The sequence below is a fragment of the Anopheles ziemanni genome, chromosome 3, assembly GCF_943734765.1.
Source record: "Anopheles ziemanni chromosome 3, idAnoZiCoDA_A2_x.2, whole genome shotgun sequence".
Taxonomy (NCBI): Eukaryota; Metazoa; Arthropoda; class Insecta; order Diptera; family Culicidae; genus Anopheles; species Anopheles ziemanni.
Genome location: NC_080706.1, coordinates 8,682,681 through 8,704,871, shown reverse-complemented (window position 1 = coordinate 8,704,871; position 22,191 = coordinate 8,682,681). Strand labels below are relative to the sequence as shown.

Below are 22,191 nucleotides of genomic sequence, written 5' to 3'. Positions count from 1 at the left end.
ACATAATTGCACTCTCTGAACCGCCAGTTTTTCTCGCCATTAGCCGGGCGCGTCGTAATCCCGAAAGGGGCAGACTTAGAGAAGCTTTTTGCACCGGGAGAAATGAATGTCTGGCTGGAGGAACGTCCCCATTTTCAACTCCGGCTCTCGTAAGCTTTTCCGACCCTAATCTTCACGGCAATTTCCCCCATCATACGGGTGGGTGATGGCTTTCTTTACTCGGTATTTTTCAACGAGATTGTTTTGCTTTGCCCGAACTCTTTCCTCCCGAGCGGTTCGTTCTTTTTTGTTCAGTTTCGTCGGTTTAATTTCCGTCACAAATTTTCAGACGCTAGAGCAAACACAGGTCGTGGTGTTGAAGATCGGCCCATAAGTAAATATCAATAACTCCCACCATAAGTTGCACACAGCAGGCTGCGATCTTCTCTGTCTGTCGTTGCCTGTGAAAAATAAGTAAGAAATCCCGTGCAACAACCGTACCCTCCGAGTGGCACGCTTCGCCTTTGCCTCGATTCTAATTGATCTTAATAAAAGCAATTACCTTCGGCTGAACGTTCATAAGCTCAGGCTCGCCGGCCACGAGCTGCACCTCACTTGTGTGCACAATGTGCATGGATAGAATTTTACTCCGTTTTAACCTTTTTTTCCCTTATACCGTTTGTTTTCGTTGCAGAAAGCACAACCGGCACCGCGCGTAGGAAGGACAGCAGGGAAGCGCGAGACATTCCACCGTTCGTTCGTACGGAAAGAACGTTGCCGGCTGAACCGACGGTTGCGTGCTGACGGCAAAGGAAGTTTTCACCGCCAGAAAGAAGGATCCAATTATCTCATCTACCACCTTCCAGTTCCGCCCCGTCCCGGTCGAACGCAACGTAACCAATAAAAACTCACACAAACATTCCGCCGACATCGGTTCAAGGGAGCTGCTCGAAAGGGCTAGTAGGAAAAGGTATCGAATTGTAGTACACTCGCCGGCTCGCATTACCACCGTCTCGAGTTACCATCCGCCGGCGTAAAGACGCGCACAAGTCAAGCAAGACCAGATAGACGGCAACGTCTAACAGCAGCGCGAGACCGTCTATCGCGTGCCCGATTCGTCGTCGGGTTGTGGTGGCCGCTCCGGCGGCAACATTGCCACCACCAACCCTACTGAAACGTGGTCTGGTCGACTAGGTGACCGGCCACCCCATTTCCGGTACGCAAGCCCCCGTAAGCGGAACGATCGATGACGACGACGATGTCGCTGAACGAGAAACGCATGTTTGATCGCGAAACACTCCGATCCGTCATCCAGCAATGGAACACGGTTCGGTTGGATATTTTTGCGCTCTCCGAGCCCAATGAGGTAGGTATTTAAGGCTGTGATATGCTCTGCATTTGGTATATTCGTAAATAAGGATAGGTGCGGAATTCTTTAGGGGAGATTCGGTAGGCAAAGGAATCATTCAAGTCATCAGGTCGACGGATTTTGAGTTGAAAATATTGAAAATGTTGAAAAGAACGAAGCTTATAATAGATGTTAACTTTAATAGTAGATTTAAATGCTCTCGGACAGTTTTTTCAACTCGAATCCCTGAGTCGAATCCCAAAAAAGTGAATGTCGTCTCAGAGATTTGAATCCTAACGGTTATTAAAAGAGTCGAATCATGTTGTACGTTTTAAATCAAAAGAGTAACGAAAAGATTAGAATCTTTGTTATGATTGTTCCGTTTGATTCAGATTATTAAAACGACGTCCCATTGCTAATAGAAATAACAAAAAAGATGGATCTGAGAAGGTTCTGCTAGTAGTTTCACTTCAATTAATAGTCTACGGATGATTCATTGCGCAGAGCGTTGTCTCCGTAACATTTCGGGCAGGTCAGCGATACCGATGTCAACTGGAATTAGTCATACTACAGAGCTGTTGATAAGTTGCGCATGGCTGGCAAAATAAGGGGCCGAATTCGTGCTTGCTGCTCATAGAATACGGTTCAGATCGAACGAAAAACAAACATAACACGATTCCCGGAAAATTATCTTAAGCGATAACATTTCCTTTCGACCGGTTCGAAAATATCTTTCCAACGGTACCACTCACTTCCGCTGTTTATCTATCGTTCTTCCGCAGAATCTGGAGTTCCACGGTGTGATGCGATTTTACTTTCAGGACGAGGGCCAAAAGGTAGCAACAAAATGTATTCGTGTCGCTTCCGACGCCACCGTTTCCGACGTTATCGGTGAGTTTCCCAGTGGTTTCCTTTTCCCCGATGCGAGGCGGGCCGGAAGGTGAAACGGAAATGGAAATGGAACCTGGCATCCCATTACTGATACTTGTTTGTGTGTCTCTTTTTTTCGCTTTGCAGAAACGTTGATAGAAAAATTCCGGCCCGATATGCGAATGCTGTCCCTTCCGAACTACGCGCTGTACGTGGTCCATGCGAACGGCGAGGAGCGGAAGCTGAACCCGGACGAGAAACCACTGCTCGTGCAGCTCAACTGGCACAACGACGACCGTGAGGGACGGTTTCTGTTGAAAAATTGCGCCCAAAAGACAAATGTGAGTCGCTCGGACCCTTGGACCCGAGGAATGATGGATAGGAAGTTGTTTCATTTTTTTAATGCAATTTTTCTTTTCTGAAAAATTTCAGACCCTCGACAGCATCACCGACCAGCCCAGCTTTAAGCGGAAACTCTCAAAGCGGGAAAAGAAAGAGCAGAAGAAAAAGGAAAAGCTGAACAAACTGCAGTCGGGAGGCGGCGCGGGCGGACCGGATTCGGAAAACCACGTCGCGGAGAAGCTGTATACCGAGCTGCCGGAAACGTCCTTCACACGATCCATCTCTAATCCGGAAGCGGTGATGCGGCGACGCCGGCAGCAGAAGCTGGAGAAGAAACTGCAGCAGTTCCGGTCGAGGGACGGCGGACCGGACACCGGCGGGACGCTGAAGATTTACGGCGAGAGTCTGTGCCGCGACGTGCCGTACAAAACGCTGCTCCTCTCGATACGGGACTGCGCCCAGGCCGTCGTCCGGGAGATGCTTTCCAAGTACGGCATGGATAAAGTGGATCCGCTCCACTACTGTCTTGTGCAGGTAAACGTCGCGTTGAAACGAACCCCAGCGTAGCTTTGGGGAGTACATGTCGTTATTCATAAGGGACACAAAATACGATGGTCAAGCCCTTACAATCTCTCTTATCTCGTAGGTTAACAGCGATGGCTCGGAGTACATTCTTGACGACGACGAGTGTCCACTCTCGATTCTGATGAATCATCCAACATCGAGGGGTAAGTGTGGGAACACTTTAACTTTGCAGAATGATATTTCCTACGGGGGAAATCGGATCTGTTTATAAGCGGGGATAATCCAACCTTGTTGAAACGTTTCCATTCCGTGGAAATGGGGATCAAATCACACTTTCACTCCTTTTGTCGGTTGTGGACGGAAATTGAAGGACATATGGAAACGTTTCCATTTTCTCTGAAAATCATCAAGCATCGTTTTGGAAATCACTTACGAAAGGTTTATTTCAAGTTGATGGAATATTCTTGCGGAACAATAGACGAAAACGTTTTTTTTTCAATAGTGTTTCAACTGAAATGTAAAATCGTTTTACAAATCAAAACAACTGATCATTCAACTCCGTTGGTGATGCAACGGTTAGGTGGCAACATTGATCGCAAGGTCAACGGTTGACCTATTTCTCACGATACTGCTTTTGAAAATGTACCGCTTCAGCACACGAACATCGAACCTGCATTATAGCATTCAATGTTTAAAGTGTTACACCTATCATGGTAATAATGGAATAAGCTTGCATTTGTCATGTGAAGGTGTCGAACATATTTGTTTGTCGCATCGGTACATTCAATGCGAAGGTTCTGCCAATGTTGTAACCCAGAATTTAGGTCCACCCACAGTCACGTGCTGGCCAACAATGACACGAAATATACTCGATCGGCCGATTGGACAATGCGGGTAGACTTTTGTTGATACTAATTCAAGCGGAACCAAATGTTCTGATGAATGAACCCATCGGATTCAAGCTACCAGTTGGGTTGGGGTTGTGTTGAATCGGCTTTTGTGGAGCTTAAATGTATAGATGCGTGCAATAAACGATTATTCCACAATTTAGCTAAAGGACAGCATAAATAATTGTGATTGGGAAGTACCGACACTAATCAACAAATAAGATTCGGCTGACCATTTGGAAAATCTAAAAAAGAATTATTCGAATTATTCGAAATTCTACCATACCATTAAACCACTTTACAAAATCGCAATTGTAGTATCACACTAGAATTCTGGAATCTTTAAAGTGAAAATTTCTTCTGAGCAGTCAATACTCGTCGAGTAAATTTGAAAGCTTTCGAGACGTTAAGAAGCGCCATCTCGGCGGAGAAAGCTGGCATTAGAAAGCTCCGAACAATTCACCCGCGCTAAAACGGGTGTCGGTGTAAAATAAATAAGTTAAAACCTATTTCTATTCTTGCTTTTTTGAACTGCAGGAAATAATGTATTACATTTGCATAAATTTTCTGCTCTTTTTTCCTTGCGATTGTCCTCCTGAATAACCGATTAATTTATACAAAACTAGATCTTTCTTGGAGGAAACTTGTTTCAAATAGTTTTCACTTTGACCGTGTTAGTGTTTGTGTTGTGAAAGTTGTGTTATCGCTAATGATCGTCTGGTTTTCTTCACTGCATTTGCTTGTGCCATTCTGCCATTGAAGGTCCAATACGCGATGTTATGAAATCAAGGTGAACACCTGCCTTTTGAGGTACAACTTTCGCACGTGCATGCACCTGCTTATCTTACTCTGGCAACGTAATCATGGCGAGCATATGACTCGTTTCTTTGTTTAGCTTATCTATTGATAGCGAATAATAAGACGATTGAGGTTTGGAGTGGCATATGGAAAGTAACAGTTTTATTAAACTCGTTTATTTGGCTCGACCGTGCTTTTCGCCTGGGTTTAAAGTGTATTTATATTGGCGAACTTTTAATACTACATTAGAAAAAAAAATCACTTGCCTTTCTAGTTTTGAGAATGAAAAGTAATGAAGCAGAAGTTTAAGCACTCGGACAAAACCTATTGTTATCTAGGTACTTAGGTTTCGAGAATAACCTTGTAAGTTTAAATAGCTCCAGCGTCTTAGAAACACATAAACTTCATGGCACTATTTATATCCATTTAAAGATAAGATTGTTCAAGTTTCTTCTTTTGTGTCCACGTTTCTGCCATGTTTCGTTTGTAAGTGCTGATTTATAGCGCAATTTTCCATTTCCGGTCCCGCCGTCCGTAATGTGAAAATATTACACTTTTGTTTGACCAAAAAAAAAACAACCGGTCCCAAAAATTCCTATGATTGATGCGATACGACTTGACACGTGAAATGTTTATCAACGGAGTGACCGCGAGGGAGGGTATCACAAGGGCTTACCGCAGACACCCAATCGAGTGAGAGAGTGGGCTTTAGGCGCTGTGTGCTTATTTAGTAGTAGCGCGTTATCTAGCCACAATCGTCCTCCTTCACTGGCCTGCACCTTTCCAGTTCCGTCTCTGTACTATTTTGTTTTGGTTTTTGGTGTCCTAAATTATTGACCACGTTTGACCGTCCAACGAGAGAGTTTCCCCGATCGCTTTCAATCATAATACACCGGAAAGCCACGACAAAAAAAGTGGCCAAATCATACGTTCAACCCGACAGAGCATGCCGTTGCGAAGCGAACGTAAAGCACGAAACGAAGAGAACGAGCTCTCCTTCGGGAGAGCGTCCTCCACCGGAAGCGCATTCCTTCGGTCGGACGGAAAACCCGGAATCATTCCACACACAGCCGGCGTTGAACGTTCTCCGTGCTCCGATTGCACAGCCACCACCCACTAGCCCCCTCCGGGGAAAACGTTCCCGGACTCCCGACCGAGAACGCGTTCTCCCGTGAGAGCGTGTCCGAACCGAAGATGCGACACGGCGTGTGTACATGCAGTCTCTGTTTGACGCTTGCCTGCCTGTCTTCTGGCACGGTAGCGCACCGATACGTTGCGGCTGCGGCCACCAGTCGTGCCCGTAGTCGTGTCGCAAGCAGTACGCACGGGGCGGCGTTTGCTCGGCGACGGTTTCAACACCAGTGACGCCCGCCAGTAACCAACATGCTCCTGAACCGTGCGGACCGTCGTAGGCCGCTGTGAACGTGCGTTTCGTAGAGTAAACATTCCTGTCCCGTCCCTTCGGAACCTTAATTTTGCCGCGTACGAGTACGAGTTTGTGGCGGAGACGAAAAGGAAAGGGAATATTTACTACGGGAATTCCTTTGTGGGATCCAGGAATGCGCTTCCTGGACGGGGCATGAGAAATAGGCAGTGTTTGTTTGTGTGTGTGTACAGTACAAAAAGAAGGAAACCAATCCAACGTGCCCTTCCGAAACGGAGATGATTCAATGTTGTAACGGAAAAAACACAAACCGGAACAAAAGTAAACCGCATTCGGTGTTATCTTCTTCTACCCGCCCATTATGAGTGTTTCGTGGGCCTTTGTACGTGTGCCTGCTGCACTGTTGGTGTTGGTGAATTCAACTAAAAAAAAACCCAAGCGTCGTCCCTCCTGCCAAATGCCCTACGGCGCGCGAAGTCTTGCGTTTTAAAAATAGGCAGTTTGTATCCGGAAGCCCGCCGCCCGGTGCATCTTCGAGTGTGCTGAGAATAAACGGCAATTAAAATGGTCCATCGGGACGTGACGTTGTTCCCGGCTCGGTTTGCCGTTGTGGAACATTCCCGTGTGGAACTCGATCGGATGACTGGAACAATCAACGGAGAGCATGCTCTTGCTGCATCCAATATTAAATTCGATTAAACGCGTTCGTTTGTGCGGTGGCTTTGTGATGGTAAATCGGGACCACAGCAAGTGTGGGTTTTATTTGTGTGTGTATTTTTTTTTCTCTCCTCAACCCTCGGGTGCGATATATTTCGTGAACGGTGCACTTGAAAAACCCATCATCGGGCAACAGTTGGACGTCGGGTTCGATACGAAATCAATATAAATTGTCGAGCAAAAATAACAAAAATCGCACACACACACACAGAACGTAGACTTCAAACGAGTTTCCAACGAACCCGCTTGTTGACGTGGAATACAATTTCCGAAAACGAATGTTGAATTGCGGTTGCCACGGGCGATTAGTAGCTTTTCACGTGCACAAAGGCTTACGCTGCTTTCCCCGTGCGTAATTTTCGCCTCGTCAAACGTTTAATATTTTCCTCCCCGAGTGGGCCGCCCCCGAGAGCTCATTTGGAAACGCACCATATCGGAAATTAAATATTCACACGTGAGTGTTACCGGCCAAACAGCACCAGCAACAATAACAACACCCCGACGAGGGTAGCAACAACCGGATCGTGATCGGGAAACGGAACCAACCGGGAGTTAGGCGGTGATAATATTCACCCGGACGAGGGGGTGTGCGCGGCAAGCGGCCGGAAGCGGCCGTCCGGTTGTGCCGGGCTACACTGGGGTGTTTGTTTGTGTGGCGTAGGCGAAAGTTTTCTCGACCTTCGCACGCGCCAATGAGTGGAAAAGTTTGTTTGTGGGTGTGTGCGCGCGGGTGTGATTAAGCCCGAGGTCTGTGCCTTGCCGTCGTCGTCGAGGAGAGAGAGAGAGAGGGTGAAAGTTGTTAGTCCAAGTTTGGCGGGAACACACATAAAGTCAAGTGTAATAAGGAAAAGAAAATTGCGCGACTTCCCAAACGGACCGTGCGTTCGCCTGGGTTTAGCGATTTTCCGAAGGGCGCGCGTATCATTGGCGGAGCTGCTCACATGCCGCACGGGTTTCCCAGCGGCGGCGACCATCGAAAGGACGTACATCCCACCACGAGACCGACGGCCGGAGGTCGTAGCACGAAGGGGGCAGCACCATGATGGACTGGGGCATACGACGTAAGTGTGATTTATCTCGGCCCTTCCGAATTTACCACATTCAGCGTTCCGAATCCTGCAATCGCTCATTTGCTGCTTTGCTGTTGAAAATGAAAAGAAAAAAAAAACACATACACACATACAGAGAAATGTAGATAGCTGGAGAACAATGGAAATGGAAAAAAGGTGATTTACGTCGACGCTTCTCCAAGCGTGATTGTCTCCGAAGCGTATCTTCCTGTTCTTTGTGGATCTCATTTCGTGTTTCATTCCATTCTTGGAGTCATTCAACAAACTCTAATGTCCTTGTCATTGCTTTTTTTTTCTCTCACTCTCATTCGTCGCCACGGGCTCACGGAGAAAGCAGCGAACGTGATGTAATAAACAAACAAAGCTCGAGCCCGACCCGTACCCCTAACACACTTCCTTCCCCTTCCCGTCTCTTAAGTGCCTCACGTCCCAAACGGCGACGCGACGCCGTCGGTCTATGTTGACGCTGTTTCCCAGCGGAGGTCAAAGAGCGAATAGCTCAAACAGACACACACACACGCACGGGAGAAAAGCCTTAATAAACCAGCATCCAACCGTGCAGTGGCAGCAGGGCGACCACCACCCGGGACCTCGTCACGGTCGCTTTGGATGTGGGGATGATGGCGGGACAAAACGAGAGAGAAAGCATGTAAGGGGGGCGTTTGATACACTGTTCACTTCCGTCTAGTCATCTGCCCCGGTGGGACGATGGGACAAATGGTGAGGTCGGTGGCGCGGTGGCGGCTTTTAGCGCGGCACAGGCGTGAAGTGGAGTCGAGTGCGGCGGCATGTTGGCGTTTTACATTTTCCGTTTAATGATTTCGGAGACACATTTGTCCTCCGAACGCAACAACAACCACCACGACGGAGACGAGGACGACGACGTTAGGAAGATGCGTCAGGGCCGCCTGCAGTTCACCCCCGGGGGGGTTTTATTACGCCATTTCTCTCCTCCACCACCACCACCTTCTTCGCTCATGTTGCCTCGTGGCGTCGAGAAGAAAATGGAAGGCAACACGGTGTTTTCTTTGTGCATTGGTGTTGCTCTTTACCACTTTTTTTTTAACTCATTACAAGTGTGGAGGAAAACAGAAGGTCCGTTACGCCCGTACTTCCCAGATTTGCCATCCTTTCGGACGGTTCGAGCAAACAAAACATCATGCTCACCGCTGGGAAATACATTAAAGCACTGCTAGCCATCCCCCCGCAACACTTGATCGTTGTTTTCGGGGGTTGCTTAGAGCGAAAAAGAAAGAAAAAATAATACACCCTCTAAACTTACCCGATTCTTTGACCTTCTCCACATGAGCGATGGAGGCGCCCGGTGCTTTATACGGAGCTTTCGGTAGAATCCTTGAAAATTCGGAACTCGGCGCATTTACGTTACCCTCAAACCCCTGTACGCGCCCCTCCCCCCGCCGCCACCGACCTTAACGATGGGGGCCCCGATTTTCCATTCCGGTGTTTGGCTTCCAAATTAAATTTTCATCACTACCCCCCCTCACCGGTACCTGGCAGAATGGCAGGCGGGTAGGCAGTTACGTGCGCCCCGGATGCTTTCCACTCTCGGGTTGTTTCGGTGTATGTTTTTTTTTATTTTCGTCATTTTTGTTTTTTGTATGTGCTAATTTATCGCCTACATTTTCGCTTTCCCTTCACCCCCCACACAAACCCCTCCTCACGTATGCTGCGCGTATGGTCTTGGTTTGTTGTGCTGCTGACAAAGTGAATTACCCTTTTCAGAAAGCAGCAGCAGCAGCAGCAGCACGACGACGATGATGATGGGCCACTCAACGTTTGATGTTTCCGGGCCGGAGTTTTCCGCCGAAGATAATTGATTGATTTATTGATGGAAAACCTTACGCGAGGGGAGGGTGTGGGGGGGTGGAAATTTCGGTCGTCATCTTGCGCTGAAGCACCATCGGCCCTATAATCTGTCCTTCAAGCGAGCGCCCGGAGAAGCACTTGGTCGTTTGACTCTCTTTTGTTTCACTTTTTTTTTTTGGTTTTGGGTGCTACATAAAATTTCGTGTTCAAGTAATTAGCTTTAATGACTTGGGCGGGCATCGTGCAGGAATGTGATGATGAATAAATATAATTACGTTGTAAGCATCAAAAACAAAAGAAGAAAAAGTTGCCTGAAAACAAACGATGAAGAACAGCGTTGTTCGGCATGGAACGAAAGTATTTCTTAATGAACGCATCGCGTTTTCTTCAAAGTCAACCATCCGGAGGGGCAGTGTTTCCTGGGTATTTAATATTTTATCCTCCCACCGCGCCCTGCCACCGTCTCAATGTCATTAATCAAGAGTGGGGGAGCGCTTATTATCGCCTTTGCGCAAAGTTTCCCAAATTGGCAAATAATCCCACTTGGACGCTCGGTAGAAGTTTAGCCCCGGTAATGGAAACATAAGCAAACATTAAACAGTCGTTAAACGGGCAAGATTTGGCCGATTCTTTGTGTTAGTTTCGTTCGAAAGTGGTAAGCACGACCACCGGACAACCTTCATCCAATCGGGGCCGTGTGTGAGCCATTAATCGACCTTCGTGACGAGGGGGAGGACGAGAAAAGGACAGCGTGTGGAGGTCACTGGATGCGAACCGCCTTTTTGTAGCATAGTTTGGTGTCCGAAACTTTTCCTCCCAGCCAGTGTTGTGTGGGAAAGGTGCAAACAATTTCATTATACGCCACAACCCTTGGGCCAGCATTTGCGGGAGCTTGAGGTGGCGCCGACTGCTGCATCGTGTGGCCTCACGGCAGCATCCCCAAGGCGTATGTTGACGCACGACACAAGTCAGCCTCGTTCATTATTCATTACAACGAGTCACCGGGCGGCTCCATCTCCTTCAGGTGTTGTGCTTCTTTTTGCGTTTCTTTTGGGAGTGTAGATTATTTGCATCGGGTGAAATGAGCAGCCACCTTTGGCGAACTTTCCCGGGTGCTTGTGCTTTCGGATATTCTGGCCAGCAGGGGAAAAAACCGGCCCCATCAGCATATTTTGCGGGTTGGTTCTGCTCGCTCGTGGCTGCAAAACACTTTACCACGCCACAGAGATTAGTTGCAGAAGTTGTTCCGCGCTGCAAAATTGGTCTCGCCCACACCGTTTTTCGCCGTCCCGCACTGAAGACGGCGGCGGGGGACACAAGACATCATCATCCCGTTTGTGGGATTGACTGTCAGACGTTTTTTTTTTTCATTTCTTTATTTCGTCTGACTCCGAAACCGATTCGTATGCATGGCAAACGAGGTGGAAATAAAATATACATACTCGAATGTATATTCATACCGAGGACCAACCTAACCCCCCTCCTCATCCCCCTCCCAAATCCCCATTGCCAAGCCACGTCACCATATCATGCACACGCTTGCCATCCGAGTTTTCCGGCCGCTCGGTTCCGTGTGCCCTCCTCTGTCACGCGCACATATTTGTGTGTGTATGTGTGTGTGTTTGTATGCTCTCCTTCAACTTCGGCTCAAGTTTTTGCTCCGTCGGTCCCTCCGGGGGCCGAGCAGTACGCTTTTGTTGACGACATGACGACTTCCTTATCGGTTTCGGGACTGGACTGGCCCCCGGGAAAGGGAAGAAAAGGGAAGGAAGGAAAAGGTCCTCCCGGCCTTCGAGAATGTTACCTGGATCGTTATCGATTTACGTACGTACCGGTACGGACATTCGGTACGGTACGCCGGGGAAGCATTCCTTTTGCTGCGGTCCGAAATCGTTAGAGGAAAAGCGGGCAAATATTCCACATGTTTTTGTGTTCCCCCAATTGAGCCTGACAGCATTGATGATTGCATATGATTTGTCGTCGTGCGATTGTTTTACGGTTGGTTACAGCCACATGGTGGTTCCTCTCTTTCGTCGGTTCGATTTGGCAAATAGTCTGTAAGGAATGCTACTCGTGTTAGAGACAAAGAAAGATTTATGGAGAACAAAGTAACAAGAACTAACTTTGACTGTTTTCGTAACCTGAATTTATTAAATAAAACAAATGGATCAGTTTTAATGCACTCGATTTAAATATTGGCCAGCATCAAACCTTATCCGGAAAATCAATACCAAACAAAACCATTCCGTTTACCGTTCCTTTCTGCTTCTCTTACAATGTAATCGATGGCCAACGTCTACTCCTGGACTGTTTACTAGTTTGCGCACATTTCCAATCGAATGCTTATCATACGCCTTTGGGGATCAGTCGCGACATTCGGAAAAGCGCCACCGAGCAGGGTAGGGCACGGGATTACGTCGAGAAATGTAGGTTATCAACCAATCGATAATACTACCGGGGCGTGTATTGTGTCCGGCTCCGGGTCGGGCTTATTTCAAGCTCGCAATCAATCAGCCAACGTAAACCGGACCGCGGCTCTTCTGGGTTTTCTCTGCTTCTTCTCCGTTTCGCACCGGTGTCCGAAAGGAAAATTGAAAAATGTTTCGTCCCTTCTCAATCAAAAGTAGTAGTTTCGCTTTTGTTCCTCCGCCGCGTTTTGGTGCTTAAGATGATTGCCTTTTTTGAGTAATTGCGGGATTTAATGCTTTCATTCCCTCAGTTTCTCGGTGGAAACGTACATCGACGGAGGAAGTCTTTGTTACAAGAACTAGACGGTGATCAAAAGCGTTGTTGCCATGCCGAGGGCAAACCTCACACAAGATCAATACACATGCCAGCACATATTCCTTGCGCACCGAACTTCCGGAGGATAATTTTCCTCGAGAATTTCGGCAACATACGTTTTCCCGCAGCGCAAAAGCAGCGAAGAAACTCGACGACGACGACTTCCCAGGCTCCCCACTACTCCCAGTGCGGACCTCCTAACCCTCCCCACCCTCCCCAACTGTTCCGATTGTGCTGCTCGTTTCGCAAAACCGCCCTCAACCGATGCCGGCGAGAGTAAGTTCCTCGAAACGTCAGCAGCAGCAGCTTTTGGTTTCGGTTCGGTTTGGGTTTGATGTGCAAACAGGCCACGCGAACACCACGGTGACGTATCGGTGTACTGGCTTCTCGGAAAAGTTCTTTTGTAAAAGCATTGCAAAACATGCAAAAGCCTGGAACAACAAGGCGGCGTCGGCGGTGGCGTAATAATGACCCTGCCCTATTACAGCACACATCCATTTCGTCCATACACGGGCGATGGAGGGGGCGGGGGGGGGGGGGGGTTGGGTTCGTCCCGTTGGGTCGTAATGGGCCCCAAATGAGTTACCAAAAATTACTTATCCGAATTTAATTCCCTGAATTCCTTAATCATTCTTACATCGGCGTCGGTTCAAAGGAGCTTTCTCTTTCTCTGTCACTCCCTCTCTCTTTTTCTCTCTCTCTGTCCGATTTTGCGTTTGTTACCCCTCTTTATCACTTCGACCTGTGTCCTCTCTACACACCTCTCCCGCAGCCGTCCTTGCGCTTCCTCCACCCCGCACAGTTCGGTCGGAGACTCCGGGCGGTTTTTGATCGGGTGACAAGACAACGACTCGACAAAAGGACGAGTTTGCGGTAGCGTCGAGTTGAGGTTCTTGAGTTCTTGGGTGACACTGGTGGTATCAAATGTGTGTGTGTCTCAGGAGAGAGTGAGGGTGCCCGGCAGCAGCATGGGGATCGGTGCTTTGTCGTAGTCGAGTGAAACGTTCTTTTGTTGTCGATTACTATTCTCGTCTTCGGTGTCGGTGTAGTTGTTGATGGAAAGGCCCTCCCACCCTCCCAGCTAGCCAACGGAGCTCTGTGTGTGTGTGTGTGTGGGTGTGAGAGTGGAATGGTACTCCAATACTTCCTTCCCCTGTGTTTTTACAACCATCCTCGCACGAGATAAGAGGAGCTAGCGAGGGTGGATGGGAGGTGGGGGAATAAAAGCGCACGGTTGGCTTTTCGAAGTAGTTGCCACCCCTGGACCGCTGGATACTGGAGCACACTCGTAGGAACTTTCCCTCCCTCCCTCTCTAGGGGTGTTCGGAATTAAAAGGGGTAGCATGCTGGAGGAGCACAGGGTGGAGGGTGGGGCACATGGGGTTAGTACATATGTTCCTATTCGGGCAGTCATTTTCTCCAAACAAACACACCACCCCCGGCGGCGGCGATGGCCCCGAACGGGGTTTCAACCCGACCCGGGACGATAAACTCAGCGGCGCCCAGGACGAGCGAACAAGAGAGAGTGAGCCCCGGAGGGCGAGCCGCGCGGTCGAGTTTTCGGTTCGGGCCAGTCACGATCGGGCCGCCAAAACATCAACGGTGGCGGTCTGGGGCAGTCCGTTTTTTCCCGGCCGGTGCAGTCGGTGTCAGGTTTCCCGTGCGGATGGTGCTGCTCCTGCCTGTTTGTTGTTTCCGTTCCGGGGTGTAACGGCTTTGGCACGACCGTTCCGGGGTTTCGATCGGTCGATTAAGGGATGCGTTAAACACCCCGGGTGTGTGTGTGTCTGGGTGTCGCAACACCGAGTGTCGCCAGTGACCGCAGGATTTACTCCGAGACCGAGCGGGTGTCGCCGAGTCAGTGCTCAGGTTCGTTCGCAAGCGGTCGTCCTTCAAATCGATCACTCAATTAAGGCAGGCCGCGTTTGTCTCACTACCTCTACTCGCTGTCAAAATCAAAATTTGCCGGGGCGACAATAATCTGCGTGTGCGACAAAAACACCGAAGCTCGCTCGGGGCCGGTCGAACGAGCGTTTTATCGATCGCGTCCAGCGCTTAATGGCGTCGGTTTCGGAAACCGGTCAAACAGTGACGGAACCTGACGTTTGCTGTGCTGTGCTGTGCCTCTCTGTCACACCGAGCCGGGGCCATTCTTCCACAGTGGTGACTGGAGTTGACGGATTCGGGCCCGGGGGGGTGTTGCTGCGGTGGTGGTGTCTGGCACAACAATGAACGGGATGAAAGGGCGAACTCGGGAATTCGAATGATAATGGAACACCCACCCCCTTTTAGAACACCCCAAGTGCCCACGAGAAGGCAGCAGGTGGGGGAGGGGGAGGGAGCCCTGGCCGAGAGAGAAAGGGTGCGTGTCACTGCCAGTGTGTGTCAGGAAATCTAATTCCACCGATAACGCAATGAAACAGGGCGTACTCTATACAGCACCATGGTGTGCATCTCGTCTGTGTGTGTCGTCATATGACTCCATCTGCCCCTTTTTTTCGTGGCCATGCGTTTCCGCCAGCCCCGGGAAACGAGGCCACCGGGTCCTGTTGGATTAACGGGGTGGGTGGGGGAGGGGCAGTTGGTGGGCGTTATAATGGTTTCATGCTTCATTCGCCACGCCAATCATTTGCTGGCTCGGTGGTTTATTAATGACCAACCGGGGCGAGTATGTGAAAAAGTGTGTTGCTGTTTGTTTGCCCCCCTCTGCCTTTTCCGCAGGATTTGCATTCGATTCGCACGCGTTGACGTAAGCCCTTATTTGCATAATACTTTATCACGTGCAAACCACATAATGGTACCGGTTGTTTTTTTTTTTCGTTCCTTCCGGTTCGAACTTGAATTGACACACGACTGGAAATGCGGTTCCGTATGGCGCGGATTGGCGTGTGCACCTTCGGCTGCGGAAATCATTTCGCCTTCTTTAGTATCTTTCTATGTTCAACTACTTTGTTCACGGTTTTTCAAATGATAACTGTAGCAGTATTTTTTCTAACTGTAGCACATCATATTCCAACAGTGCCAGTTGATATTATAACGCAATCATGTTTATTATAACTTTGTCAGTTGAAATCAGAATCGTAGCAGTTGACATTATAAAGGTGGTATGTAACGTAAGTAGAAAGTATAAACGTATATCGCACGAATGAGACTCCAAGGTAGTTCAACATATCAGGTGGGTTCATCTCGCATGAATCGCTTTAATTTCATTAGATAACGAAAGGAATTTTTAAACAAGTTTTTTTTTACTTATTTTTGAAACGATTTTTGTTTGAATGAAATCGAATAGTTTCATTCGTTATTAACCCACCTGTTATGTAGATCAACCTTGGGCTATCATTCTTTCGATATACGTTTATACGTCGCTAGTTGCGTACTTCGCTCAAGCTGCTCCTGCCAGGAGGATTATAATATCAACTGCTACGATTCTGATTTCAATTGAAAAGTTATAATATAAATGATCGCGTTATAAAATCAACTGATGCTATTGGAAGATCATGTGCTGCAGTTGGAATAAATATTGCTACTGTTATGATGTCATCTGAAAATTCCTATTTTTAAATCGATGTATAAAAATTACCTCTTAATTTCATCATACGAATCATTAAGAAAAGCTGATGTCTTAAATGCAAACGATAATTAATTATTCAAGTTCAAAATAAGATAGAATGTAATTATGTATTTTAAGTATGGTAATTCAAAAAAGAATTTTGCACAGAAAAGAAAAGAGAAAAAATTGAAAAATTAGTTTATATTGAAGCAAGATTAATGGGCAAATGGCAGCTTAAAATGCGCCCCAAAAATCAATGTGCGCTCATTTATCCGTTATTCACGGTAAACTGCAGATGGCTACTTGGAATAATACCCCTCGCGAGTGCGACCTTTTCAGCATTCATTTATCATTCTGCATGTTCTGCGAAAACGGATCACGACGGTTTGAAACGATAATTCGCGGAATATTTATCTTTTCCATTGGACTGCGGAACGGTTACCGGGTTCTGCCATGGTTTGCATATTTAAACCATTTGGTTGAAAGTGCCACTCGGCGTGACGCGGAGCCACTGAGCTTACAACCACCGGCGCTTATCGGTGACATTCCGTTGATTTCCGTTCGCCCGCTGATAAATTATTGCCACTTTCGAACGTACGTTTTGTGTCGGGGAGGGGTTTTATTAAATTTTCCTCTCCAACGTCGTCGGACGTGCCACTTTACAACATTGATTTTATTTCACCTGCTGTAAGCTGCACAGCATTCCGACGTGTCTGCTTGCTTTCACCGTGTCTGTCAACACCGGCAGCGTCGGTTCAGAGTATTTCCGATATAAATTCTCGCTTTGACACCGTCTGTCACATTCCAGGCTTCATCTTTCCCTCGTGCCTTCTCTCGAGGGGGGTATAGTTCGTCCAGGAGTTAGCTTTACTTTATCGACGAACTACAAATGTCACGCGGGTTCAAGGTTTGTTCCTCCACGCCGCTCTTCTCGCTGACTTTCTAGTTCATCCTCCCCAATGTTCCACCATCTTTAATACGATCCATATCGTGCTGGTGCTTGTTGTAAATTAATGAAAAAGTTTAAAGTGGACTGTTTTGTCCCCATCCTCTCCCCTGGCGTCCTTCGCTTCCCCTCTCCATCTTCGAGTGGCCGGCCGAGTAATAAGGGGTCTTATCCGAACGATCGCGCGGCCCCACTCCGCCTTTGTTGTTGGGTGGGGTGTGATTTTGTGAAAATCAGAATCTACTCGACTCGGATCTGCCAGAGCTCTTCCGGTCCGGCGCTGCTTGCGGTTTGAAATGGGGAAGGAAAATGAAGCGCACTCGTAAGACTAAGTAAAAACAACAGCGGTTGAAAAATCGCTTCCAGTCAGCATAAGTGAACTTGATTAATTGATGAAGATAAGCACACGCGCAGCAAAAAGAGCAGCAACGGCCGTATATCTCTCGGCGAAGAAAATGCCTTGGGATGCCGTGGTTTCTTTCTGTGTGTGTGCGCGTTTGTTTGCAAAAGAAGTAAGTTAAACACGGTAAGAAGCGAAGGCAATGGAATGAAAAAGGGAGGGAATAAGAAATGAGTGAAGGAAGGGAAAGAATGGCTTCGCGGAGAACGCTTTTTTTCCGCATCCCCGCGTGACGTCACGATCCGTGAATTTTTGCACCTATATTTAAGTTTCCTTCGCTACTCCAGCTCTCCAAGCAGTTTTGCACATCTGCATCGTCCGTGCTCGTGAAAGGCGAAAAATGACGTCAGTGTTCTTCTTCGTGCTGATGGGGGAAAAAACAAAAATAAAATACACCGCACACTGACGCTCGTTGAGAGAAGATCCACCGGGTCGGCCTCATCGCCCCCTCCGTGCCTTGCCACTCCTCACCTTCATTATGGTAAATCGCAAACGAAATCTCGTAATGCGGACGGTAAACAACGGTTTTTAAACAAACCGCCCGGCTGCGGGAACGTGCGGAAAAGCAATAACGAGACGTGCATTCGGCGCGCCCCGAAGCCGAAGACGTGTTCGATTCATCTTATTCAAACGATGGAGACGCCTGGTGGCGCACATGCGGCGCTGCACCAATCATCATCATCCAAACAAACAGTTCGCGTTCTGCGTGCCATTTTTGGCGAGGGGAGGGAAATGATCTACCGTTGAAATGTGAATTGCTTCGGTGGAGTAATAAAAACAAAAATCCCAATCCTTACCGCACCCCATAATAATGATGGCTGCCTCCCGATTATGACTCTCACCAATTTCTCGGACGTGAGGGTGGAAAAACCAGCGTGTAATTTGACGCTCGCCATGAAATATCGTCACAAAAACAACCAAAAAAAAACAAGGCCCGGCACCAAACCCTGAAGAACGTGGCTACGGCTGGCCATCCATCGTTACCAGCTCAATTATGATGTGCTTTTGGGTGTGTGTGTGTGTGTGTGTGTGTGTGTGTGCCTGCTGGCCATCTCGTTTGGCCTAACCTTTCGATGTGGTGCTTCGCTTGGGCGATAGATAATGATTCTGTTTTTATGTCGGCAAAGGCGGGGTTGGTTGGTTATACGTTAAAACAACGTCAGTGCCCCATGACCTTCATTCAGTCAACATGGCTCGAGCTTTTTTCTTCTTCTCTTGCTTCCTTTTTTCTACGCTAGAACTCCTGAATCATCCCCCAAATCGCTATCGAAGCGTGCCTTCGTCTGGCATTCGCCATCGCAAACGATCGCGTAGCGCTTTTTCGCTCCGGGGGTCAACGGGTCAACTCTTGCCTATTGGCCGAGAAAAGGGTAAAGGAAAGTAGAAGGGGAGAGGGGGGATAGAAGAAAAAATCCTCCCCTCCTCGTCGCCCTCCACCCCCACGAACGTCCTAGAGGCAACATGTGGTGTGTCGTAATGCGGTTCTTGTATGTTTTGCTACTTTTGCTTTCCCAACGGCCCAACGGCATCAACCCATCGTAACATTAAGGAGCCATGATCTTTCCGCAGGACGCACACCCACACACCCACACACTCCCCTTTTCGCCCGGTTTTTTTTCTCCCCCCCCCCCCCCCCCCCCCCCGCCCGCCAAAGACCCTGTACCGTACCGAAAAAGCTTTTAATAAATGTTATAGGATTTATCGGAGACACTGACACGAGACACTCCATGGGGGGATAAGCGTTTGCAAGCGTGTGTGTCCGTTTCCTTGCCTCCCTTCCCTATTACTTACTGTTACTACCCACCAGCCTGTCACACGTGTCGCCAAAGGATCTACCGTCGTCGCCCCTTCCGAACGGGACTGGCAGGATTCCGGTTGTTCCTTATCCCAGGGATTACTACCACTAGGTAGGCGCCTGGTGTGCGTTCTCCGGCAGCGGGTGAGGAAAAAACAAAGCAGGCAGCGTTCGGTCGGCTTCTGTTGTTGTTTGCTTTCACAGAATATATACACACAGAATACGGCACCGTTGGGGTTCTCCGGTTCCGGTACGGAATGCCACCGAGTGGGAGATTGCTGTCTAAAGCACACGGCTTTTCTTTTTGCCCTTTCCCAAATCCCGGTCGGTTCTTTTTTCTATGTTATCGAGATTGAAAGTGGTGCTATTTGTCGGCTTTTCCGAGGATAAGAGTTTATTCTAGCGACACGTATCATTTAACCGAGCGGGCGTTTTAGGATCTCCTTGATGTTTATCCTGTAACCGGGCGGCGCTAGAGCTTGGGGTGGGATCGGTATTATTCTACCGTTTCCCGGGAGTTTTATGTTTTGGAAAGGAAAGCAAATGTAAACCACAAATCGATCGTAGATCGTCCAGTCGTTTCCGCTGTGTTTTTGAAGGAAAGGAATGTATGATTTGAATGTGTATTTATTATTTTTAAACTCCTTTGTAGCGTCAGTCACGTTTAGCTGTTTCAAAACGATCCATCGACGTTGAGATAAATTGGTTTGCAAGTGGATCCACTTAACATTCTACGACATTCGAACGCTCGGCTTTATAAATAGCAGCAATCTTAATCGTGAAATAATATGCTGACCCCATTTTCGAACCATACGCGTCATCTCACCGCAATGGAGCAGATACAAGACACAATATTTTTGAAAATGAAATCGGTTAATTATTGCGCACAGTTACCCCATCTGGTAACATTGGAGCAGCGGGCTCCAACCATCCCGTTGCATTATCTTCGACCGAGGGCGAGATCGTTCAGTGACGCCCTTGAAGATCGGGCAGCACACTTGAGCCGCTGTGGAAATGGATTTCAATTTCCACCAAGCTGTTACGCCCCGCTCTCGTTTGCATATGAGTGTGTGTGTGTGTGTGGGGTTTTGTGTGTGCTTGGGGCAACCACAGACCGTTGGTCGTTGCTTGCTTCAGCAAAACGCCGATACAGATGGGACGACCGATGCAAAGGTGGTTCGGTCAGCATCCGAACGGTCGAGTGTCGAGGCATTTAATTATGTACATGTGTAGTAATTAGCATAGGCAAACGAGAACCATTCTGCATGCGAGAACCGGCTCTCGGCGTGTTGATGCTATGCGAACCTTCTGTGTTTCGTCGTTTGTGGGCAAACAGTTTCACGGCTAGAACACCTTCCGGCAACCGGGCAATGGGCCAACCGTGACACAGAGCGTCGGGTGCGATTACGCACGTAAATTGTGTATTCCGCGTAGAATTCAAATTACCAACACTTCCTGAGAAGGAAACGGCAAACGGAGAGAGGAGAGGGGACGGGTATGAATGTTTCCATAAGGGGTTAGGTGTTCTCGAAAATGTAATTTACGTTGAAAAGCCGATCGCCACCGGGGTTGCGCTCGTGCTCGTGGGTCGGCGGAGATCGGACGTAAAATAATAAACCATCAAGGAAGATAATTAAACAGCTCCGGGAAATTCCGGTCCATCCTCGCCGTCGGGCCGGGGAGGAAAGGCCGAAGAAAAGGACCGGCAACAAAACATTAAGCAAGCAAATGAGGTCCATTCTAGCGTTTTCCGCATCGCGCGCGCTCTCGGTTCGCTTTTTCGCTAAATTGATTTTCATTCTTCCTCCTTTCTCCCGCAGGTTCGATAATGTTTCACGTGCGTCGCCGACCGGCGGATTCGCAGCCGCGCAGACGGAAAAAGAAACCGCTCGGCGTGGCGAACGGTGGCAACAATATCGGGGGCGACCGCGAGGGCCCGATGCTGATCGAGATCACGCACAGCGGCGACGGTGGACGGCGGGTGAAGCTCGGCAGCGAACCGATCGAGGTCGGGTCGGCCAACACCAACGCCCTGCAGCTGTTCGGCCCGTCCATCCAGGCGCGCCACTGTCTCATTTCGATGCACGACGGCGTGTGCACCGTGACGCCGCTGCACGCCGACGGCACGACGTTCGTGAACGGCCACCACATCCAGCAGCCGACGATACTGCATGTAAGTGACTTTATTTTAATTATGCTGCTTTTCTTGTACATTTTTCAGCTTTTATTGTGATGTGGTTTTGATGAAGTTGAGAGGAAAAATGATTTGTTTTTCTCATAGAAATTTTGGTAAAAGGAAATATTTAGTTCGTTTCCAAATAGTCAGCTTATTTGTAATATTCATAAATTCTCCGTCATGTTAGGATGTTACTTGACGTCTCATTTTCAAGTATTGGTGCAAACTTCATGATTGTTATGACATACAAGAATTGTTCACCCCTTGTAACGTTTTCCTCAACGTGTTGAAGATCTTGAACATACAATCATTAGCACTTTTCATAACCAATTGAAGCTGGACAAAAATAAATTTCAATAGATGCCCGACCAAGGTATGACGATAATCAGGGCGATCGGATAAATCCTAAAGTCCGTGCTGGGAGCGAAATTATTGAACCGCTTTTTAGGGAAAACACTCTTCCTTTAATTTTCCTCCAAATAGAAAATCTGTCTAAGATGTGTATTTTGAACATTCCTTCAATTTTATTTATCTTTTAATGATACCATGATTCCTACATGCAATGTGCCACATTGTATGATTTGATCAGAAATGGTAAAATGTTAAGGCTGCCAAAACCTAAAAAGGTTTAAAACTAATACACAAGGATTTTCAGATGATTTCATAACAGTAGCAGCATTTATTCCAACTGCAGCACATGATATTCCAACAGTACCAGTTGATTTTATAACGCAATAATGTTTGTTATAACTGTGTCAGTTGAAATCAGAATCGTAGCAGTTGATATTATAAA

The 22,191-nt window shown here is 48.0% G+C and overlaps 1 protein-coding gene across 1 annotated transcript in view; it reads left to right on the top strand.

Annotated features, from left to right (window-relative positions):
• The first annotated feature begins 1,126 nt into the window (after positions 1-1,126).
• Positions 1,127-22,191, top strand: part of LOC131288297 (afadin) — a 40,504-nt gene continuing 19,439 nt past the window's right edge. Inside the window, exons 1-6 of the mRNA XM_058317416.1 lie at positions 1,127-1,345; positions 2,110-2,218; positions 2,345-2,538; positions 2,630-3,073; positions 3,186-3,267; positions 21,043-21,395. Coding sequence (XP_058173399.1) covers positions 1,226-1,345; positions 2,110-2,218; positions 2,345-2,538; positions 2,630-3,073; positions 3,186-3,267; positions 21,043-21,395 — 1,302 coding nt within the window. The 5' untranslated portion in view covers positions 1,127-1,225. The remainder of the gene's footprint in view (positions 1,346-2,109; positions 2,219-2,344; positions 2,539-2,629; positions 3,074-3,185; positions 3,268-21,042; positions 21,396-22,191) is intronic.